The 25,285-nt window shown below is 38.8% G+C and overlaps 1 protein-coding gene across 5 annotated transcripts in view; it reads right to left on the bottom strand.

Annotated features, from left to right (window-relative positions):
- The window catches only part of ESRRB (estrogen related receptor beta), a 187,470-nt gene that overhangs the window by 96,552 nt on the left and 65,633 nt on the right, over positions 1 to 25,285 (bottom strand). The window contains exons 1-3 of one of the 5 annotated variants that reach the window (XM_060758100.2): positions 21,987 to 22,049; positions 20,273 to 20,318; positions 14,602 to 14,664 (exon numbers count right to left, since the gene is read on the bottom strand). The exons of 1 other annotated variant lie outside the window; for it this stretch is intronic. In XM_060758100.2, the coding sequence (XP_060614083.2) occupies positions 14,602 to 14,664; positions 20,273 to 20,277 (68 nt within the window). In that variant the 5' untranslated portion in view covers positions 20,278 to 20,318; positions 21,987 to 22,049. Of the gene's footprint in view, positions 1 to 14,601; positions 14,665 to 20,272; positions 20,319 to 21,986; positions 22,570 to 25,285 lie in introns of those variants that run through there. 3 more of the 5 variants (XM_060758091.2, XM_060758124.2, XM_060758108.2) reach the window with 3 other exon arrangements.

The following is a 25,285-nucleotide window of genomic DNA, read 5'->3' as shown; positions in this document are numbered from 1 at the left end:
AAAAGGAGCCACCTCCTTCTTTGAGTAGAATGGCAAGAGGTGAGAACACAGTCCACCTTGGGAAAACCTAAAAGAAGTATCGATTGATCTACTCCAGTGGTTCCCAGCCTGTGGATCCTCAGATGTTTTGGCCTTCAACTCCCAGAAATCCTAACAAGTGGTAAACAGGCTGGGATTTCTGGAAGTTGTAGCCAAAACACCTGGGAACCCACAGGTTGAGAACCACTGCTTACTCCCTTCTTCACAATGCCGCTTCTAGCCTTTCTGAATGCTTGGGTGTGAAAATGGTAACCCCTGGCCACCAACCCCAAGGCATCAATGGTGCTTTTCCCTCTCTGTAGATTGACCCTCACCTTATACATAAGTCATATTCAAAATCCATAATTTTGGCCCCAAAACCTGTCCTCAACTTATTACAAAGGTATATACAGTCATCTTTGAGGAGTTGGGCTAGGATTTTGGCTGCAAACAAAATGAAGGCTTTAGACGGCCACATCTCTCAGCAACCTTTTCTGTTTCCAGTTTCATTTCAGATTCAGTTTGGTGACACAACATGAAATGCTATGGTTTGGAGTTCTGATTTGAAGACTCTCTTTGACATGTTTCACTGCCAGGTCAGGTATTCCATATATTATATGCATGTGGCACAGTGGGTTAAACCACTAAGCTGTTAAACTTGCTGATTGAAAGGTTGCAGGTTTGAATCCAGAGAGCAGCATGAGTTCCTGCTGTTAGCCCCAGCTTCTGCCAACCTAGCAGTTTGAAAATATGCAAATGTGTGCAGATCAATAGGTACCACTCTGGTAGAAAGGTAACAGCGCTCCATATAGTCATGCCAGCCACATGTCTACAGACAACGCCGGCTCTTCAGCTTAGAAATGGAGATGAGCACCAACCCTCAGAATCGAACATGACTGGACTTAATATCAGGGGAAAACCTTTACTTTTACCTATTTGATTGTTTTTCTTTCTATGGACTTCCCTATTTTTGTCTAAATAGGGAATTTCAGCATGCTTTTCTTTCAAATTTAATTTCACAAAACACAGGTTTCCATTCCATCAAAGTCAGTTTTAACTGCATGTCTGGCTTCTCCGATCTTAGTTATCCTTCCCCATTTGGTCTTAATGTGGCATAATGACCTCTCCTGAGTCTTGCCCTCTGCCAGGGTTTCCCGCTCTAACTCTCTGCCTAATGTGTAATTCTGAGTCCTTTATCTATCTCAAGTATGTGTGAGTATTTTAAATCCCAATAATAATACACTTTGCAACTTCAGCGAGTTCACACTTCATCTCTTCTCATACCTCATTTGGCATTTTTGTCCTCTGTGCATTTTACCAGTGCAAACTACTCCCCGGTTACTACTCTGGAGCTTCCTCCAACACACTCCAAAGTACTCCCAAAGGGCTCAGGGAATCGTTTCATGCACTGGAAGCATGAAATCCGAACTCAGAAGGAAACAGCTGGTGAGCTGAGTCAATAAATACACCTGGCAGAGTTTTGCAAAAGTGATTATTCTGGGCTTCCCACCACCAGTTTTAAGTTAGCAACCAGTGGTTCCTGGACCAGGTCTGGTCACTGAAGGATACCACTTCCTTTCCCTTCCTCTCCTCTCATTGCTTGCTTGTAGATAATCAGGGCAATGCAAAAGCAAGCCATATTGAAAAATAACTTTATTTGAGAACTGATAGTTAGAATTGGGCTAGTAGTATTCATCTATAAACCTCACAACCTGAACTTTTAGTCATTATCAACATGTTGGCAATGCTCAGACTTGGCTCTATGTTTGGGGAACATCCCCCCAGCACCAACCCCACAAAACATAGTTCCTCCTTAGTGGCTATATCCACATTCAAATTCATGCTGAGAAGTGTATTAACCTTTTGTCTGCACTCTTTAAAGCATGGTTGCCACTTTGGAGTAAGCTTACACATGGGAATAAGATTAGCAATTGTGCCATCAAAACCAGTCTCAAACTTCTGACAACACTTAGTTCTACTTCTCTTTGTCATTGGAGTCAGGACTAAGAAATGTTGGAGGAGGTGAATAAACTGAAGCTGATTTCCCCCAAAAATGAAGCTTTGTGAACTGATGGTTCTCACTTCCCAGAAACAGGCAGGTTGCATGTCCTGGATTCAGTGCTCCCCCCTGAAAGAACCCTTGGAGGTAAATTGGTATTTTGCAGCTAGTGCTACACTGCTCACTGGAACTCCAGTCTGATTTATATAATAGTTGTTTGAAGGAATTTCACAATTAACATTACATTTCTGGGTACTGTTCCATTATCAGGGCGGAGGCCACAAGGAGGTGCTAGAGAGTGAAAGATAGTCCATTTTATGGTGGGGGGGGGGAGTTGAAGGAGGATAACCATTTCCCTTGTTTTTTCTGATTATGCCCCCCTATCTCCTTCCCATATCATAAAGAAGAGTTGTTTCCAAGATGGGAACATGGGGGGGGGGGGTATAACTGGGAAACAGGGAAAATGGTTGTCCTTCTTCAACCCACCCTCCACTCCCATAAATTGGACTATTCGTCTCTCTCTCTCTCTCTCTAGTGCCCCCTAGTGGCCTCTGCCTGGATAATGGAACAGTACCCATATCTGTTCTGAATTCAAGGTTCTGTCAATAATACTTAAAGCTGTAAAGTGCTTGGGACCTCAATAGTTGAAGAGCACCTCTCTCTATATGTGACTGCCTAAGAATTTAGGTCTCTATGTCACATCGGTAAGAGAAATACATTGTGGGAGGGCATGCAAGAGGGTTTTTTCTGCAGTTGCACCCCAGTTGTGGGTTTTCCTCCTTCTGACACCAGTATTAAAATTATTGGACACCAAACTAAAACCTGTTTTTTTATAAAAAGTCTTCATGCTAAACCTTTTATTAAACCCTTTTGGGTAGTGTTACAGTTATACCATTCAAGGTTGTTTCAACCAGTTTAAAATTGCCTTTTAAACTGAAAATCTATTTAATATATTTTTAATATTTTAAAGTTTCGTAATCATTTGCTGTTTTAAAGTGATTTAACTGTAAAGTCTATCGGAGATCGTCAGATAAACGGTAGGATACCAAATTACATACAAACAAACAAAGTGAGTGTGAAAAAGCCAGGTTAAACTTTAACCTCAGAGCATATGGAGGATGTTTCAAAAAGATGGACCCTGTTTCAATTCGCTATATCTCTGCAACCATGAATCAATCAAGTCAAGAATGAAATGCTTCCCACTTGAAAAGGTGGGGAATAGAGTTTTGAATGATTATTGTTAGATACATCTCTCAGAGCACAAAATCCCATAGTGACATTCATATTTGTGTATATGTGTATATGTGTGTGTTTGCATATATATGTGTGTGGTTTTGCGCATGTGTTAGTGTGTGTATGTATGTGTATGGCTTTTCAGTCTCCTCTGCTGTATTTTTCAGTGTTTTTATGTGTGATGGTCACTTGTTAGCCCGATAGGTGTATTGTGTCCAAATTTGGTGTCAATTTGTCCAGTGGTTTTTGAGTTATGTTAATCCCACAAAAAAATGTTACATTTTATTTACATAGATTAGTCCTATCTCCCCAAGGAGACTCAGGGTGGTTTCCAGCATTTTGAAACACCCTGTAGTTTAATTCCATTTTATCTTTTATATGATGTATAATTTAAGCTATATATGTTTGAACTATAGTAAATTTCTTGACTCTAAGGACTGGGAGAAAAACATAATAGTAACACAACAATAACAACAACAGTAGTAATACAAACTTTGACAGCATCCTCAGCTTTACCGATTTATAACAGCAGTTAATAATCCCTCAAACTTTTGCTTCCCTCTTATAATGTTGTACCCAGTGAACTCCCAAGCACACCCAAGGTACACACCTGTTCTTTTGGGGGTGGGGGTGGAAACCCTTTGCAGGACAGGCTGTTTATCCAATTCCCAGGGCCAAGAACCACCAATCCACAAAGCCTCCACCCTATCAGATTCGTTTTCAGATTACTGGCCCTCATCCAGCCCATTACAGCATCCAGGCACTGGTCCAACATCTTCACAACCTAAGTCAATCCCAACAACAAGGAGAAATAGGGCTGAGTGTTATCAGCATACTAATGGCACCCAATTCCAAAGCTCAGAATGATCTCACCCAGCAGCTTCATGTAGATATTAAGGAGCATGGGGGATAAAAAGAGCCCTATGACATAGCTGAGCAGGCGTCCTCCAATGCTATTCTCGGAAAATGGTATGACAATGCTTTCTACATTCATGCAAGATATCAAAGGAAATGGTAAGAAAATCCACTGAAAGATTGGCAAAGATCAGCAGGGTATATCCTAAACTGGGTGATCAATCAGAACAAGTAAGGCCATTTCTGAGCCATAGCATGGCCTGAAACCAGAATGATATGTGTCCAGATAATCTATTTCCTTCAAGAACATCTGAAATTGTCCAGCCATCACACACTTAAACACATTCTATATGCCACATATACAAATGCTAGAAGAAGGATGCTGTCTTCTGTCTACTTAATAATACAGAGCATGCACTTTTCTTTCAAAAGCTGCAATCTCAGCCATTTATCACAAAAAGGGAATCTATTTTTGTTAACTCAAAGTTAATTTCCAAGACATGGGCAAATAGTTTCTCTGAAAGGTCGGAAATCAGTAAGCTTCCATATACATATCCCACTGGAAACTGGGCTTCCGACACCTTGTCCTTTCCTATGATCAGCATTTGCCTATTGCTGTATTATCCTTGAATTCATTTCATCCTCTAAATCTCTGTATTCCATTGATATCTCCCTTCTATGTTTCTGGACACAAGGAATCCTGAATTCCAGACTATATCCTTACATAACAGTACAAACACTATGAAAGAAGATATTTTGGAGTTAAGTGCAAACTTTAACTCTTCTTTGTCCATGAGATCTGGGCATAGTTTAAATGGGGTTTTTTTTTTTATTGTATCAGAAATGAACCAAGGGTACAGTTGTAATGTATTTAAAATCATAAAGTTTAAAAATTTGGCATTATATTAAATGTCCTTTGACCAGTAGCTGGTCACTTGAGAGTGCATCTGGTGTTGCTATAAGAAGGTCTTCCATGGTGCGTGTGGCATGGCTCAGGCTGCATTGTAATAGGTGGTCTGTGGTCTGCTCTTCTCCACACTCGCATGTCTCATGATGCCAGAGTGCAGTCTGTTCAGCACCTTCCAAGTCGCCCAGTCTTCTGTGTACTTCCCAAACCACTGACATACTCATTTTATCCATCAAATTCAGGAGCAAATTTGATCAAGGGCAAAAGGTCTATTGCAGGAATTACTGCAAGGACTGGTATCACCAAGTTAGAAATGGAAATTTTGGAGGCACCCAAGGTTATCAATGACCTATCGTGCCCATAAATCAAAGTTAAGGGAGACCTTAGTTATAATACATTAATCAAATGACAAATGTGAGGAAGAAAACCAGTGGGAATTCTCCAGCATGGTCATAAAAAGTAAAAGATGACAGGAAAAAATAAACTGTATATTAGAAGAAGAAAGTTCATGTAAAACGGGATTACTTGAACGCAGAAATAAATTATTTGTTGGGATAGAAGTGTTGGGAAGGAAGTATCCAATCTTAGATAATGTCAAAATATACCTAGATAGACTATAACATACTGTGTTTATTCCATCATTCTGTATTCATTTACTAAGGATGGCAAACTATGCAAATGGCAAAAAAGAGTTACTTAAATGTATAGTTTTTAATATCCAACACTCATGGCAGAAAAAACTGAGACTACACATATTAAAGAACACATTCCACAGGGCAGAATTTCGAGATGGCAAAAGAGAGCCCGATAGAGAATCTAATCTGTATGCTCCTATCAGACATTATGATTCTGTGCCTGAGAAAGGGATTAAACAATCATCGAAGTATGGCACAGGAATTTGTATTTTACCTTTCAAACCACAATGTAATTTCATTACCTCTCAAGATTACATCTGTAAAAGGAAATGCCGTGGCTGACCCTCCAATGCAATTCAAGAGAAACCGTCTCCTTGCTCTGCCGGGAAACCACATACAGCCTGCCGCTAAGTGTCCAACCGTGTCCTGTAGGGGGCTGTCTAGTTCTTCTGCATTCACAGTCTATGGCCATTTCAGCACATGGATCAACGCAACAATCAGAGCTATTTAGTACAGGCTTTCACAAAATATTACCTTTTACACTATTTTGTATAGATTTAAAAAAGAGAAAAGGACTTTTACTACCCTTATCCTATAAAATAACAAGTTTGCTTTGTTCTAAGTAGATGCCTAGGTTTTTCCTCCTGACTAGGTAATAGTAGATTCTCCATTATGGCTCCTAGGACCCTAAAATTATATTGTATTTGCAAGAAGTATATGTTTTGTAAGGCTTGATAAAACACATTGTCATTCAAAATATCACAATAGTGTGGTATTTGAAGAGACACCTGGCTGGAATAATATAGTAAAATGTTAAAGCACGCCTTGGTTTAAATATTTCTAGTCCTACAATTAGTAAAAATTATATTATTCTAGTCAGTTCCTCTTCAATATCTATACTCAGAAGACTTTCTGGTACAAGATCTATTAAAAGACAGAATTAATCTTACAAATAACATTCAAGTTTAAACCAGAATACTTTTTATTAGGTATCACAAACTTCGATATGGACAAAAATTCAAATAAGATTTTCTTCTACTTAATAACAGCGGCGAGAATAAATCTGGCCCAACTATGGAAATCCCAAGAAACACCTACTCTAGAATAATGGACTCTGAAAACCTTAGACATCATGAATATGGATATACTTACACAAAAAATGTCACAAAGCAACATTAAAATACACACGATGAACTGGGGAAAATTTCTAGAGCTCTTAGAAAAAGGAAATACAGAAATCTATATTCACAAGCCATAAAAGAAACCAAAGGACAAAGTTTTAGGAAACCGATGACAAAAAAGGATACAAGGACTTTTGAACCGAGAAGAGATCATGACCCTGAGTGTCTTGGAAGTACAGTGCCTCTTTTTTTTTGGGGGGGGGGGGCTTTTTTTCTTTCTTCTTTTTTTCCCATTCTTTCCTTTTTCCTACTTTCCGTAACACATTGTTCCCACACTTTTTTTGTAATTAAGATATCTTTTATCTTAATATCCACAAATGCTTTTTTCTATTTTGCTCCACTTCTTTCAAGTAACTTTTATTCTAAATAAAAACTATTTTAAATCTATACTCAAAAGTATTATAATTGAGCGTACACTTGAGGAAAACATTTAGTTGCAATCCTGTCTGCATTTAACATGAGCATATGCCCCACTGAACAGAGTAGTAGGGCAAGTATTTGGGCAAGTATCTAAAGATGCATAGGTTTCAAGGTTCATTTCTCTCATCTTCCTTGCATAACATGCAAAAGTAAACAGGATGAAACTTGTATGTTCATTAGAATTTTCCCTTGTCCCTTCTATCAATAACATTCACAAATAATGCACTGGATTAAAATGTTCTGAAAAGAATGTCATTCCTTTGTCACAACAGATTTTTCTTGCAAAGTTCAGTTCACACGTCCCACATCCAGAGTGATCCTTCTTTCACCCTTCCTCTTCCCAGTCTATCCAATGTTGTGGCACGATGACAGGCCACATGTAGCTGTTCAGTGAAGGATTGAAAGGAGCTTCCAGTTTTTCCTTAACCTTCCCAGTATTATCTCAGACAGATCGAGCCCAGACATTAAACAACCTGTTATTTGTATGATCTCTTTAAGAAATATAATAAGAATCATACTGGCAATAACACTGATCATAATTATTGTCTATAATACTTTAGAGCAGGCCTGGGCAAACTCCAGGTGTTTTGGACTTCAATGCCCACAATTCCTAACAACCTCGGGCCCTTTCCTTTTCCCCTTCAGCCATTTCAGTTTGCTCATGCCTGGTATATTACTTCACCCCATTCAAAACATTTTTGCAGCTCTGCCATGTATAGAATGAAACTGCATATCTGGGCAAAAACAGGAGCAGAATAACTGCGAGCTTTCAGATGATGATAGACTCCAACAATTGAAACTTCCTCAGGAAGAAGTACTAATAGCTAGAGGTGATGGGGTTTGTATTCCAAAAATATTTGTGCAGGTTACAATCATACACCACAGCTCTGTATTGGAACCAAGGAGCTGGAAATGGGTTGGTGCACCCTGCAGGCGTTGGAGGTTCGAGGCTGCATCAATAGGAATATTGTGTCTACATCAAGCATAGGCAAACTTTGTCCCTCCAGGTATTTTCGACTTCAACTCCCACAATTCCTAACATCCTCAGGACCCTTTCTTTTTTCCCCTTAGCTGCTTAAGTGGCTGAGGGGAAAAGGAAGGAGCCTGAGGCTGTTAGGAATTGTGGGTGTTGAAGTCCAAAACATCTGGAGGGCCCAAGTTTGCCCATGCCTGCTTTAGAGTGAAAGTGATCGTCCGTGGACCTGAGCTGTCAAGGTTCCAGGAAAGAATGAAACAACTGAAACCAATTGACACAAATATGGTACTGGTTCCTGACATATTGCAGGAAGGAAATGCCAGTCCCTCACAGCAGAAAGCTTTTAATGCACTGTATTGTCGAAGGCTTTCATGGCTGGAATCACTAGGTTCTTGTGGGTTTTTTCGGGCTATAGAGCCATGTTCTAGAGGCATTTCTCCTGACGTTTCGCCTGCATCTATGGCAAGCATCCTCAGAGGTTGTGAGGTCTGTTGGAAGTAGGAAAAATGGGTTTATATATCTGTGGAATGGCTGGGGTGGGGCAAGGAGCTCTTCCCTGCTGCAGTTAGGTGTGAATGTTTAGCTGATCACCTTCATTAGCATTTGAAGGCCTGCCTGAGCCTGGGAAAATCTGTTGCTGGGAGGTGTTAATCTATGCCTGGTTTTTTCCTCTCTGTTGTTTAGCTGTTATAATTTTAGAGTTTTTTAATACTGGTAGCCAGATTTTGTTCATTTTCATGGTCTCTTCCTTTCTGTTGAAATTGTCCACATGCTTGTGTATTTCAATGGCTTCTCTGTGTAGTCTGATGCACTGTTTTACAGAAAAACAGGTCCCTTCCCTATGGGAATTACAATCCTTAATTCAACACAGGCAAAGCAATGTGAAGGAGAGTGAAGGAAAAAATAAATGGGTAAAAAAATAATGTGTTTCCTGGTTTTAAACTATAGTAAGATGGAAAGCCAGCATGGTACCGTGGTTTTGGTGTTGGACTAGAATTCTGAAGATCAGGATTTGGATCCCCAATCAGGCATGGACATCTACTATCTGACCTTGGGCACACTTTCTCAGCCTTGGAGGGAGGAAAAGGCAAATAAATTCCCCCAAAGAAATCTTGCAAAGAAAACCCTGTGATGGGATTGCCATAAATGAAAAATGACTTGAAGGCAGATAATAACAGTACTTATGCATGTTCCAAAATAACCATATTATAATTTAGTCAGATAATCAAATAAACAAATGGAAACCATTTTAGATGTATTTGTTCCCAAATAATTGTGATTTTGGCAGAAAGACCTTTAATTCTGATATGATAAATAAATATCTTCGTGTCTGTTACTCATCTATTACACATGTTTTAACTGCCATCTAGTAGACTTCAACTTAGGATAGCCCTATGAATAAGGGACTTTTAAGTCATCCTATCATCAAAAACTCAGGTTTTGTAGGTGGTGGCTTCCTTGATTGAGTCCATCCATTTGTAATGCGGTCTTTCTTTTTTCCCACCATCTTATACCTTAACAAGAATTATTGTCTTTTCTGGTGAGTCATTTCTTAACTCACCAGATATAGCCAAAATATAACACTCATTTTAGTCATCCTGGTTTCTATGGAGAATTCAGGTTTGATTTGTTCTGGGACATATTGATTTCGAGGGAGTTAGCAGTCTATGGTATCCGTAGAACTCTTCTCTAGCATCACTTTTCAAATGAGTTGATTTACTTCCTATTATCTTTCTTCATCATTCAGTCCTCACAAATATAAAAAGAAATGGGTAACAAAGTGTAATGGACAATTCTAACTTTTGTCTTCAATAATATATCTTTACATTTCAGAATCTTATCTAATGCTTTCATAGCTTGCCCTTCCAAATACCAGTCTTCTGGTCTTTACTGAGCCAAGGTATGGAAAATCTTGAACTGTTTCAATGTCATCATAATGTACTTTAAAGTTACATTATCTGTAGTCAGCCTGCCTTTGAGCTTTCTTTATTTACCATATCAAGTACAGAGAGCAATATACACTCCAAAACTTTGAGCTGAAGTTAGGGGAAATGGATGAAGCTTCTGGAAAATGGCTGTTGTGTTCATCTTGTGACTTCATAACTCTGAATGTCAGCAAATGAACAACGAGCAATTGTTTGGCAATGGCATAGAGCAATATTTATTTTCGCATGAGATATTTAAACCACCCAGCAACCTATGTTCTTTGGATATGATACAAACTGAAAACAGGACAAACAAAGTAATAAAATAATAGCAATATCAGGAGAGTAATATAAGGAAGTTGATCCGGCACATATCCCAATCTAATTCGCCTCAAATCTCAGATCCTCTCCTGAGGCTAGAATAGGTGCAGGGCAAATAATAACACTGCTAATAAGTTAGGATTCCCCTACACTACATATAGAACAGGGTGAATAAAAAATATTCAGAAGACTGAGATCAGCTGACGATTGGTCTTGAGGCTTTTCTAGTATTTTGGGCAGTGATTCTCAACCTGTGGTCCAAAGCCCACTGGTGGGCCGCGAGACCTAAAATAAGGTCTCTGGCTCTAGATTATTAAATATGGTTTTCTATGGGCAAGCAGATGGTGACTACTGGGTGGCATATGCTCTATATCAGAAACTGGAGCTGATGTGGTCTATCCAATGCAATTTTCTGAATCAACACCCCAAACCAAACCAAATCTCAAGTTGACCAAAAACTGATTCATAACCCTTTTGGTACAAAAGTTGGAGAGTGGTCCCTGGTCAAAGTTGTCCATGGTCAAAAAAAAAAAGGTTAGGAACCACTGATTTAGAGGTTTAGTACTCAATGAACGTTAACCTCCCCAGAGCAGGTTACAGCCATTGTGAACAATTTTTTGGAGCTGTGTTTTACATAGCTGTGTGTGTATCTGTAAACACTGTGAGTGCATAAAAAACCCAAATGAATTTCTATGAGAATGCATAATTTAAATCTCTTTAAAGACTACTGTAACCTAATAAGTGACTGTATCAAGATCTGCTCAGGTACAAATACACTATGTTACAATTGCTGTAGCTTCAAAATGCTTTCAAATGAAATGAATTATCTCCAAAAGGGCTAAAACTTGTAAAAGGCACAAGCAGTGTGACCCCTGCTAATCCATTCAGTATTAGGCTCGTTAGTCATCAGGATAACAACTGTATTTTGCAAATCAGACACTGTTATCAGATAAACTGCAAGACCCAGAACAATATCTAATAGTCCAGCAGCATCAGGACCAAGATATATAACTGCTTCTGTACAAAACCCTCTCTTCTAATCCCTCTTAAACTCAACAAGACTGATTGGTTTTTATTATTCATGAATTAATTTTTAACTCTTGGGCCAACAGGGGAATAGAATCTATAACATTTTGAACAAATTGAGGCAAAGAAGCTTCTTGCCAGCAGAAAAAGAACAGTCAAGCCCTTATTTCATTCATTGTTCGTCAACACTTAAAGAGTTTTGGATCTGGTTTTCCCTAGATACTTCACTGAGAACTGAAAAGAAAAAGAGAAATTAACTGCAAACATAATACCATATTGTTTGGGCATAAGTATTCCTCAAATATGTTCCTTATACATAATCTTCAACAATGTTATGTGGGTCAAATGTATTCTATAAAGTAACACAGTTGGAAATCAACTACATCATTTCTGTCATGATAGAAAAGAATGGAGAGCTTTGGGACAAGGTCATTAACAGAAGTGAAGGGTCATGGATACAGGTTTCTCAATGTAGTTTTACAGAAACCAAATGAACCTGTTTTTAATGTTATTTTATACATAGTAAAAGGGAAAATTATTTAATTTGCACAATACCCAAAAATTAAAACTACTCCATACATCCAAATAAAAATACCTCAGTAATAACAAGGATTTACAATCCTCCATCAATCCATGAGATTTTTAGGAAAACAAAACAGGTGCCATCTTTTCATCTTACGGAATTTTAACCATACGGGGAAAACCTCCCAAAAGCTTCTGCAATACACGGTTCCCTTGCCATTTTACCTTCATATTACATTGTATCAATTAGCTACATGAGCACTATATTTAGATATTATCCTATTTTGCCTTTCTGGGATGTTTTATGTCCCACAGTTCCAGAACTATCTTTTTTGGGGAAATAAGTTTGAGGTTTTGGTTTGGCTACACAAATTGGAATGTTTGAAATTATAGATCCACATAGTCTGTGCATATACAGATTTCTTGGTACATATGTATGAGATGTATGGAAACAGATATTATATATCTATACTTGTGTATACTAATATTTAAGATTATACTACTTTACCTTTCTGGGATCTTTTATGTACTACAGTTCCAGAACTATCTTTTTGGGGAAATACATTTGAGGTTTTGGTTTTGCTACACAAATTGTTATGTTTGAAATTATAGATCCACATAGATTGTGCATATACAAATTTCTTGGAACATATGTATGAGATGTATGGAAACAGATATTATATATCCATGCTTGTATATACTAAGTATAAACATTTACTATGTACAGGTCACACTGATTTGCATTTATATTGATACTCATATAGTATATACATTTGTAATGAGACACAGCAAAGGAAGTCAGTCTACAAAAATGCATATATATCTTCATTACACAGATGTAAGTATGATTAAAAGAGATTCCTTCCTGTCATTCATAAGAAGCCTGTATGAGAAGCAAGATGCACATTTCATCTGAAGCTGAATTACCATTGTCATTTACACAAAATGTATGTCTGTTTAAATCCATCTGTGCCAATTGTCATCATGTTTCCAAGGGACATGTTTCTATAACCTGTTAAGGCGCTCGTGTGAGATATCAGAGCAAACCTTTCTAAAGTGTATCATCCCTCAAAGCCCAATCTGGGATTACTTTTCTGCTTGAAAGACAATTTTGGACAGTAGCAACACCTTCTCGCCTCTGCCTGTGGTCCCAGGTTAGACCGCATTGCAGACTGCATTGACTCAATTGACACCAAATAATAAGCCAGTTAGCTGCACACAGGGGGCCATTCTTCCCTTCGGATGCTCTTTTCACCAGAAGGGACTTGTGTGCCAAAGTGACTACCAAAGTGTAGCAGGCAGTAGCTTTAAGATTGGAGGTTTCACAGGAATTTCTACTCAGCCTCTTCACTTCAGGTCAAATGCCCTGAATCTCCCCCTCTCCTGCCCCAGATACCAAAAAAGCAAACAGTATAAAAATAGAAACATTTGAGGTGTTGAATGAAGACGTAAAAGGAGAGAGATTAAAAGGGCAGCAGAGAAAAAATGATAAGCAGGATTTTTGAATCTTGCTGTATTTATATACTATTTACAATTATTGTCCGTTGTTGAAGAAGAAAGCACTTTTCACATATGAAGTATATAATAAGAATACAGAAATAGAAAATTAACTGTTCTATAGGTCAAGAAACTATTTCGTGCTAATGACTACATACAGATTTTTTTAAAGGAAATCTGCAAAATTCCATGAGAATGAACCCCACAATGAAGCTAATAACTACCATAGGAAAAAAAAAAGCAAAGAAACTTAAAATGACCCTTCTTCTGGGAAATAAATACCCATGTTCTCAACAATCAAATGTTGGATAAGCAAAAGATTTGTGGTGATCCATGATCACCAGTGTTTATTTGCATTTTTTAAAGGAATTTTCATTTATACAAATGTAATATCAACGTTATCAAAGTGACACGTACACTAGAGCAAAATAATAATGAGCATATGTAATATTATGCTATCTATTTTGCAAAAATGTGAGTAACAACAGCTAATATCTTTGTCCTTTGTGTATATTTATTTCAGGAAAGCAGAATTGTTTTTAAAGAATATTATCTAACCTAAGCAATATCCAAACTGAAAAAGTAATTTTTAAGCCATTCTTTTAACATTCTTTACTAGACAATGTGCTCTTGAGGGAATTCTTCACAACCAAAGTTCAATTTGTACTGGATCCATAAAAATCTAAGGAAATTTGCAATGGGAAAGGACATTTGAATTATTTTTAAAATGTCTAGAGGAGGACATTGGCACATGTGGGGGGAGCATTCAATAGATAGATAGATAGATAGATAGATAGATAGATAGATAGATAGATAGACAGACAGACATAGTACTGGATTCTACTGCTCAAACAACCCAGCTAATATATATGGTAGGAGATTATCCCCCTTGTCACTAGAGTAGCTTTCAACTCAAGACTATGCAGTTGTTATTTGATGCATACCAATAGCCATATGAAAATGATTTTGAATATACAAAAAAGGAGTACATGAGTAACTTTTGCCCAAACAGCAACAGCCTGCCTCTCCTTCCCCCACAAACAGGATATAACAATGATGAAGATACCCTAGAAAACAATGCCTCACCGGCAGTGCAGAATCGGACAAGATACGCCGCCTCTCTCTATTCTCAATCCATTCCCTTTCACACTAAAAAACAAAACAAAAACAGCTTGGTCATGGCATGTTACTGCAACTGAAACACTGAACACAAAAGGGACATAAATGAACCTGTGACATGATTGCATTTGCATGAGAAAGACAGGAAAAATCTTGAATAACACACACACACAAAGTCTGAATTTCTGAATGGATTCTGTGTCTATTATGTGCAAGATACTTGTGGGTCAAACATATCTAGAGCAGGTTGATAAAATTATTATGAGGCATGAGAGGAGCCAAAAAAAATAAAAATTAACATTTCTTTTTGAATGAGAAGTAGAAGCATTTAAGGAAACTAACATGTTTATAAACTGCAACATGAACAAAGTAGGCGTAAAGGATACAGCAAAGAAGGGAAATCCATCACAAAGGTCAGAACAAGTTGTGTGACAACAGTCTGCTTTTTGTAACTTGCCTGCACAAAAAGACCAATTAATAACAATGTTGCTAGAGGTGCAGATGGGCACCCAAATGCTCAGAAAACAGACAGGTGTTAGAATCTTGTTCTTTCATAAAAGACAAATTATGAACTCCAAAGCACAGAAAAAATTGAGCACAGCAACAAGATCATCACTATGCAGCAGAAATCTAGGCGCCTCAAACACACCAAGGCAAAAAATGCAGGACTGACACGGGTTAAATAGTGCCGACTACTCCTGTTTGGCTAACATAAGGTCAAGTCATGTGCAGTGAAAGTTTCAAGTCCTTAATCCCCTAGAGCTTGTTTGCTAATTACATTTGCAATTACAAACATGGCAAAGATATTATTCTACAGTACGTTGCACTTCAAGCAGGCATACTTTTCCTAACAGATCCTCGCCTCCAGCAGCCCAGCTCACAAGTGTTATCTTGACAGACAAAATAAACTGGTGCTTAAGCTGGAAGGGCCACTTCAAGTGCAGCCCAAGTGTTTAACAAGAGGCACAGAAGAGCTTTAAAGACAAGAGGACAAGCTATTATAGCAAAGAAAGAAAAATGACCATGGAAGAGCTTTTCAACAAACAATTGCCCATAAATAAAGTTTTCTCCAAGTCTGTGCCAATGTTTATAAACTGCAAACCCATTAGCTGAGGCTTTCTCATTTCATCGTAAACATGTATAAGTATGCTTCAGTTCTCCAAAATAATTCTGGCTTTACCTACAAAGTCTAAGGAATTTAAATACAACAGGGTTTTCTTTAATTCGTAATGACTGGCACTGATTGTACTGAAACGAATATCTACATCTTCAATATTGCAATTTCTAAGAGAATACAAAGATGCTATGCTATGTGTCTGGCACAGTACACACAGGGAAATATTTTTTCTACATGTGCATACGTATACAATTCTTGTCTTTTTAAGAAAAAAAACGTATTTCGCAGCTATCAAACCAAGGCAAAGAATGCCGAATTCATTCTCAGTACAATCTTAATATAACTAACTTTTAAGTATGTCTGATTGAAACCAATATTGTTTTTTCCTTGACAAGTACTTTTAAGATTGTAGCTTCCACATAGTAAGGTGGAGAAGCATCCAAACATCTCCAAGGTAACATGTGTTTCTCCCTCAAAACACTTGTCAGAAACCCTTCTCTATCCAGAATGTTGGGCACAAAACAGAGCGGACAGAGTTGTAACTCTGTCTCGTTTGTCTTGTTTTTGCTACTTCTTTCCTCAGGTAAATGCACCCTAAACATTGATAGTTTCTTAGTAAAGGATGGTTATCATTGAAATAGTGAACTTTGACTCCATGAGAGCTTAAAGCTACAATACTAAAACTAGTGAATAAACAAAATAGGTTCTGAGTAATCATCTATGGGATTCTATAGTAGATTTATACTTTCCTCCTCTTTTATTATTTATACTTATAATAATAATAAATACTTATAATACTTATACTTATAATAATAATAAATAGAAACATCTGAGGACTGGAGAATACTGCACATATGAAACTTTTCACTGGAGAGATTCAGTAAGTAGTGGTTTGCAAGTTAGTTTATTTTTGTGATAGCAGAATAGGGTAATAGAGATAAAGAGGAGGAAAGAAATTAAGGGTACAACACACACATTCTGCTCTGCAGTTTCTGTCACAGCAACTTTCTCGGATGCAACGCACCAAAGTCCTCTCCCTCTCAGGCGAAATGCAATAGCTATCGATTGCTTTCAATCAATACTGTGAAAAGATCCCTGTCCTGTTGTTGTTGTTCTTGCTGTTGTTTTTCCCCCTAAATATTAATAATACATTAGTTTTTCCATAATTTTCAATAAATGATGTGGAAAAAAATCAGAATCTCAAAGACAGGGAGAAGAAAGGTTAGTATTATCCGTTAACATCCAGAGCTGGCCAGACTCTTGATAAGGGACTCAGTGACACAATAGGAAATCTGTTCAGAGAAGCCAACTAAGCCTGCTAGTTTGCATTGCTGCTGCTTCTTGAATTATACTGTCAGTAAGAAAACACACAGAGAGAGTCACAAATCCCTATTGTCAGAATCCAAGAATGGCCCTAGCACTTAACAGCTTCATTCAGCCTTTCTGTTTAGAGTTTCTCCCTTCATGGAACCGGAGGGGGGCAAACGCAGAGACACGACATTTCCAGGAGTGCCTGAACTCAAGCAAGTTCATCTAGCCTTTTAAACAATGATTTTTCTTCTCGCTGACAGAGTAGAGGGTAAGAGTAATCTCGCAATTATCAAGTCACATTTCTCTGCTTGAGGTAAACCAAAGGACTGAAAAACTAAAAGCAAAAGCAATTCAGTTACTCATTTACTGTTTATTCTTGTTCTGAATGGAATCACTCTTCTCTCTCATTTTCTCAAATGACAGCTATTGTTTCTGATATTTTTTTCATAATTAAGTTATTTTCAAATTTATCAGGAAGACATTTCTGTATCTTTCAACACCCAAAGAGAAAACAATACTGCTGCTACGATTATCTTCATCATTAATATAGCAACCCTTATTTACTCCAGTCTCCTGATTAGGAAAGGCAAAAGGTATTTCTATAGTCCTAAGAAACACCAGAGGCTACAGCTAAACAGAAAATAAAAGGAAGAGAAATGTCAGGAGAGAATGCTTCTGGAACGTGGCCATACAGCCCGAAAAACTTACAACAACCCAGAAGACAAACTGTTACTTATCTGGGGCTGTGATTAATGGCAAAGCAAACAAAAAGTGTTGGATTTGTTCTGTCCATTTCCAAGTACCTTCTCAAATACGGACATGTTACACAATCACATTCGTATGCATAGTTCTAAATGGCAGGCTTATTTATGCCCGCATGCAGATTTATATTATACTGGCACTTTACTAGAGAATGTTAGTTCAGTTTCACTAATTTTCTGCCCTCTTAACTTGAAACACAAACTGCAAAATAGCTGACTTACTAATTTATTGTTTGTTCTATCAACACCAATGCTTTCAGCCTGGAATCTTGCTCTCCATGCTACATACAGGAAAACTTTTATGGCATTGTTTTCATAATTACAATTAATTACTCCAAGAATCTGTCTACATGAGATGAAATTATTGAAAGGGTATGCAAATACCAAACAACTGAGGAACGAATCCTATGCTTCAGGAAGAAATACAACTTCTTTTTTCAGTTTACTTGTTAAAGTGCTTACATCAAATACATTTGCCCTCCTGAAAGTGAAATACTAGGCATTGTATTTTGAGTCTCTGGACAGAAAAGATCTCCAGAGCTCACTCAAGCTGTTGTTGGAGTCACAGATATAGTAGTTTGCCTTCTATAATCATCATCATCATCATCATCATCATCTTTATTTATAACCTGCCCCCTCTAACCAAAGAGACTCTAAATCCTGGATTACTCTTTTTAGAGCTTCTTACTGACATTTTCTCATAGAAAGGCTGAGAGAGAAAAATTACAAGTACCAGAAAAGTTAAAACATCCACACAATGCCAACCATTTTCTGCAGCCACACTTAGGTTTATACTGAAACCGCTTTGCAAAAAAAGAAATGTGAGTTTTTGCAACTTTACAAACTAATATTAAATATTTGCTGATGAAAACAATAAGGATAACAGTAAATTACAGAAACAGTATTAAAATAATTGCACAAAATTATCTAAATGGCCAGTACTCATTGCAGAAAAGTGTAGTAGACTATAGATGTATGCAAACATATAATTAAAAATATTCCTGTAAATGTAAACATTTACATACACTGACTAAATTATTGTTCATGTGGTGGTAGTTAGCCTATTTATACCTATTATAAATACTTTATACCTAGTCTTTAACAAGAAGACTGTAAATGAAAGTCCAATCCTAAAATAATTTGACAGTATTTGCCAGCATTATAACTTTTTTGCCATCTGTCCCCCAGTTGCCAGTTTATAATTACTGTCTCAAAACTATAGTATTTTAAGTCTTTTGAACGAAATGGTACATTCTTGATTTTAAAGAAAATGCACGGCTAATGTCAACTTATATAAAATACTGCTACCAAAGAAGTTTTATAGTAGCAATACAATCCTATGAGATGCAGACCCACTATATCTGAGTATAGGATTGCCCCCTTAATAACCGAAAAGATATTACAACTCAACCCATTTGTCATACACCAAGACTAATTGGTACAACTCCTTGATCTGCTTTTGTTTCCTTAACTAGAAACCAAACTGACCCGAGAAACAAAGGCATAACATTGTTTCTGAGTCTCCTAACTATCTAATAATAATAATAATAACAACAACAACAACAACAACAACAACAACAACAGCTTTATGTATAGACTGCCCTCTCTCGCCTGATATTCAATAAAGTCAGATAAATACTTCATTTTGCTAGTTTTGTTTGTTGGCATCTGTCTGTCTCATTCTACAAGTAGGTTGTATATGAAACAGGAAAAAGGGTGGATTAGGGAAGGCACATACATGCCAGTGGCTATTAAAATTATTGTTTTCTATTAAGGAGATGTTCAAATGTTAAATTCCTGGTTTTAGGAAAATATCAAAAGGTATATGGTTCCTTGTTTACTGTTGAGCCACTTTTTCATGAAGCAATGAAAAAATATAACTTTTAATACTGTTGTAGGTAGAAGCAGATGCAATTAACTCAAGCTGAGAAAACAAAATTAACAGAAATGGAATATATTTCATTGGACTGAAAAGGTGTGGAAACAAGGTAGATGGGATGAGAAATAACCACAGGAATGCATGTTACAGAAGATATGAAAGATGAGAAAGTGGCAATATTTTCTAATCAAATTATATTTATTTGTCTTAAGGTATCGTTGTTACAGCTCTATTGCATCCCTCCAAGGCAATGTTTTGGGTCTTTTGAAGCCTTCAGGAGTTTTGCACAGACCAATAAACACACAAAAGACGAGTTGGCTTGTCAACAGAGGACAGGCAGACTTGAGAACCCATTACAGGAGGGGAAGCGGACATAAATGACAAGGGAATGTCATCCACTTTCCCGGGTTCCTTTCAAGGCTCAACAACATTGATGTACTAAAAAAAAAATCATTCAAAGGAAGCATCACTAGGACATCACACAAAGAGAAGGAAAAAAAGAGGGAAGGATAACATTCGGTGCTGATTTATCTGCCATCAGTCCCAGCTTGGGATACTTGCTCAACTCACCCCATCCCTGCATCTCCAAACTGGAGGCAATTTCAGGCAATGCATCCTAAGATAGCAACAAAATGCAAATATAACCTTTCAAGAAGAAACCTTTCAAGAAGAATCCATATATTTATATACACACAGAGAGAGAGAAGAAATCTGATAGGGCTGCAAATGGCCATAATGGACCTCACTCTCTGAGTTCACAAACCCAAGCGAACTTTTTTGTAGAATGAGACAGAAAAAGTGAGCTTTCCATTTTAATCCTGAGGAAGGAGAGAAAGAACTTTGAGTTCCATCCATGGTAGAAAAGCAGGAGAAAAGTAAATAATAATAATAATAATAATAATAATAATAATAATAATGGGTGATGGAAGCAAAAGTCAGCCCAAAAGTAGGCAGCTTCCTCTGGAAATCTTTATTAATTCCCTCATTTCTGCCCTCATGGAAGACCTCACTCCTAGGCATTATTGCTGGGAATCTGCATCCCTGGGATAAAAGATAATAATAATAATCATCATCATCATCATCATCATAATCATAATCATAATAATACAAAAGCCAGCATAGTGATCTTGTTTGCTGTGTACTAATCTTGTTATGTATCTAATAATAATAATAATAATAATAATAATAATAATAATGGGTGATGGAAGCAAAAGTCAGCATAAAAGTAGGCAGCTTCCTCTGGAAATCTTGATTATTCCCCTCATAGCTGCCTTCAAGGAGGACCTCACTTCTAGGCATGATTGCTGGGAACAGCATCCCTACAGTTTTATATATTTACACTAGGATGGATATCATTCATATATATATGGAAATCATGCTCAGCCAGGAGGGATCACCTGTGAAAGATAGAGAGAGAGAGAACTAGAGAAGAACTAGAGAGAGAAAGAGAGAGATAAATAGAGAGCTAGAGAGAGAGACATAGATAGGTAGGTAGGTAGAGAGAGAGAGGCCGACAGATAGAGAGATAGAAAGATAGAGAGGTAGATAGAAAGAGACATAGGTAGGTAGGTAGGTAGAGAGAGAGAAAGAGAGATCAACAGATAGAGAGATAGAAAGATGGAGAGAGAGATAGGTAGATAGATACATAGGTAGGTAGGTAGAGAGAGAGAGAGAGAGAGAGACCGACAGATAGAGAGATAGAAAGATGGAGAGAGAGATAGGTAGGTAGATAGAGAGAGACATAGATAGGTAGGTAGAGAGAGAGAAAGAGAGACCGACAGATAGAGAGATAGAAAGATAGAAAGATAGATAGGTAGGTAGAGAGAGAGAGAGCCTGACAGATAGAGAGATAGAAAGATGGAGAGAGAGATAGGTAGATAGAGATAGAGATAGAGAGATAAATAGAGAGCTAGAGAGAGAGAGAGAGTCATGGGTAGGTAGGTAAGTAGGTAGGTAGAGAGACAGAGATAAACAGAGCTCTGGGGGGGGGGGGCGGGAGAGAGCTAGCTAGCTAGCTAAACAGACAGACAAATAGACAAATCTCCAACACTGTTAAGAACACCTTATATCTAGGAAATGGTCCATTTCTGCCCCTTGAAAAGGAAACAGAGAAGTTGACACACTCTCCTCAAGTCAAAACATGAGGTCCACCTCTGGATGCCGGTCTTTTCTGTCACTTTCTGCGACAAGCGAGGCGAAGAAGCCGAAAAATCCCACTTTAAAAAAAAAAGGAAAACAGAGAGAGAACGAGAGAAAAGGAAGAGAAAGCAACGAGGGCACCTACTGGTTGTGGTAGCTGAGAGGGTCGGAGATGCAAAGTTCGGAAATGTCCATCAGTTCTGCTTAAGCATTCCCAGTTGGGGGGAGAAAGCGACTTTGGAGTTCACACTGAGGAGAGGAAGAGAGAGACAGAGAGAGAGAGAGAGAGAGGAGGAGAAGAGGGCAAGAAAGGAAAGGGGGGGAAGAGAGGAAGAAAGGGGAAAAGAAGGGGAGAGACAGAGCAGGACAGAGGAGAGGAAGAGAGTGAGACCGAGGCGCGCGAGAGCCACATCCAGGCGGACGGAGGCAAGCAAGAGAGAGAGAGAGAGAGAGAGAGAGAGATTGGGATGCTACTAAAGCTCCCTCCCTCTCTTCTCCCTTTTCTCTCCCCTCTTCTTCTTTAGTGTGGCTTTGAGACTGAGAGAGAGAGAGGGAGAAGAGAGAGAGACGGATGGCTAAGGCAAAGCTGCTATTGGCTCCCACTCCGGGGCTGGGCTTGAAGTGACAGAGCGGCGACGGAGTGTTGAAGGGGGAGACGGAGGGAAGGAGGGAGGAGGAAAGGCAGAGAGAGTGAAGGGAATGCTCTCCACACGTGGACAAACACTCGGGGGAGGGGGGGGCGGAGAGGGGCAACGCTTTGTGTATGTCTGTGTTTGCGCGCGCGCGCGTGGGAAGGTCGCTCGCGGGGTTCCCAGTTCAAACCGCGAGCCCTTATGGCTCGCGGTTTGAACTGGGAACCCCGCGAGCGACCTTCCCACGCGCGCGCGCGCAAACACAGACATACACAAAGCGTTGCCCCTCCTGAGCGTTTCCCACAGACCCTAGAGAAATAGTCATAGATGCTAGACTCAGCCTAAAAATGGACTTTTGGAAAGCGAGAGGGTAGGGATGTGTTGCTGGAGGAGAAGAAGATGCAGAGCTGTCTGATAGAGACAAGCGCAGAGGAAAGGAATGGCCCTATCCGTGCTTTTCAGTCCTGTCAAAGTCCTTGAAATGTTGAGGATGCCTTCAAGCACCAGGATTTGTGGCCCTATTGTTCCATCTACACTGACCACTGAATGCACTTCACAAGCTAACCTCAAATTTGCAGTGGTCAGACAACAAACATCCACAAAAGTGCGGGAAAAGAAAGCCCTTCCTGTGCATCAATGCTCTGCTATTTGGATATCAGACAGCACTCCAACAACTTAACTTCCTGACTGTGAGAGCTGTTCAGCAGTGGAACTCTCTGCCCTGGAGACTTTGGAGGCTTTTAAACAGAGCCTAGATGGCCATCTGTCGGGGGTGCTTTGAAAGCAGTTTTTCCTGCTTCTTGGCAAGGGGTTGGACTGGATGGCCCATGAGGTTTCTTCCAACTCTATGATTCTATGATTCTATTCCATCTATGTAAATAAAAATGCAATGTTCGTTTGTGGGATTAACATAATTCAAAAACCACTGGACGAATTGACATGAAATTTTGACACCATACACCTAACAGTCCAATGAGTGTTCTTACTTAGGCGATCCCTCATTGGACGAGTAAGATGGTCTTCCATGATGGGTTTCCTTGTGGATTCGTATGTGGCTGTGGAGCCCTATTCTTGACCCGCATCTTTTCCCACAATGAATTTATTTATTTATTATTTATTTGGGGTGCTTCTACCCCGCCTTTCTCAACCCCCTAGGGGGGACTCAGGGCAGCTTACAAAAGGCACAAATTCGATGCCTAACAATTACAACTTACAATGTGATATACAATACACAAATTTAACACATAATATCATAGTTATAACTGATTAAAACAATCAGACAAAAGACTAGCAGCAATTAAAATACATCTTGTGGTCAGTGTTCACCAAGCCAAGTCCATAAACCATTTAGCATTGTCGTCCATTCCTACTTTGGTCATTATTGGTTGTCTTTATCCATCTGCCAGCCTACCCAAAGGCCTGGTCCCATATCCAAGTCTTTAGCTTCTTCCTGAAGGAGAGGAGGGATGTTGATGTCCTAATATCCCCGGGGAGTGCATTCCACAGGCATTGGTTTCCAGGTGGAAAGCGGTCTCAGTCGGGGTTGGCTTGACGCACCTTCCTCCTAGCACGTTTCTCTCTTTCACCCTCCACTTGTGCCTCCTCGAATTCTGCAGCACTGCTGGTCACAGCTGACCTCCATCTGGAGCGCTCATGGGCCAGGGCTTCCCAGTTCTGTCTATGAGTTCATTGAGTGTTCATCACCTCTAAAAATACACCAAAAAACCCAGCAGAATGGACTTTAAAACCCCAAAAATACACCATATATATATATATATATATATATGCAGATGATACAACTTTGATGGCCAAAAGCAAGGAGGAGCTGAGAAGCCTTCTAATCAAGGTGAAAGAAGAAAGTGCAAAAGCTGCGTTGCAGTTAAACATAAAAAAAAACACACAGCAGGGGATGGCTAGTGATTCTAATAATAATATACTTTATTTCTATTCCACTCGCTCTCCCGGAGGGGACTCAGTGCGGATTACAGAAAACATATACAGCAAATATTCAATGCTGTTATACAATTAACAAAGGCAGACAGTACATAAACAGAGGTAAAGACTTCCCATCTTTTTTCATCTCTGGCATCTGGAGGCTGTGCTCGACTCCGGCCATAGGGAGGTGTTATTGTTCCATTTTCCATGCTGAGAAGCTTGTTGTCTATGGACACCTTCCTGATCGAATTGCCGGCATGTCTTCATGGGCGCCTTTTTACCTCCCCGCCAAAATGGTACTTATTGATCTATGCACATTACTGTTTTTGAACTTCTAGGTAAGCGGAAGCTAGGCTGACAGTGAGAGCTCACCCCACCCGTGGCTTGAACTGCCAACCTTCCGATCAGCAAGATTTTCTTCAGCTGGCCATATAACCCACTGTGCTCACCACAGTCCAATGTATACCTCTCTCTTGCTAAGGAATACGTGCATAGGGCTTTCATATCTTCAAGGTCATAATGATATATGACATGATGCCCAATCTATGTTGAAATGCACTAGTTCCAGAATAAATCTGGGCAGCTTAAGAGGACTGGCAAGACCAGTGTGGTATCATGGTTGGGATAGGACTCCTGAAGTTATTGCTAATGTATGCCTTCAGGTAATTCTCAATTTATGACAACCAAGGTTCAAAACCCTGCTCAGCCACGGAAACCTACTGAGTGACCTTGGAAAACGCATATTCTCCTATCTAAGAGAAAGGCAATGGCAAAATCTCCTCTGAATCAATCGTGTCAAAAAAAACCTATGATAGGCTCACCATACTTGATAGCACATAACAACCACAATAAAAGTTGGTTGACCCTTGGAATTACT

Source organism: Anolis sagrei, chromosome 1 (genome assembly GCF_037176765.1).
Source record: "Anolis sagrei isolate rAnoSag1 chromosome 1, rAnoSag1.mat, whole genome shotgun sequence".
NCBI lineage: Eukaryota > Metazoa > Chordata > Lepidosauria > Squamata > Dactyloidae > Anolis > Anolis sagrei.
Note: the sequence above shows the minus strand (reverse complement) of the source record. Positions and strands in the feature narration are given on the sequence as shown.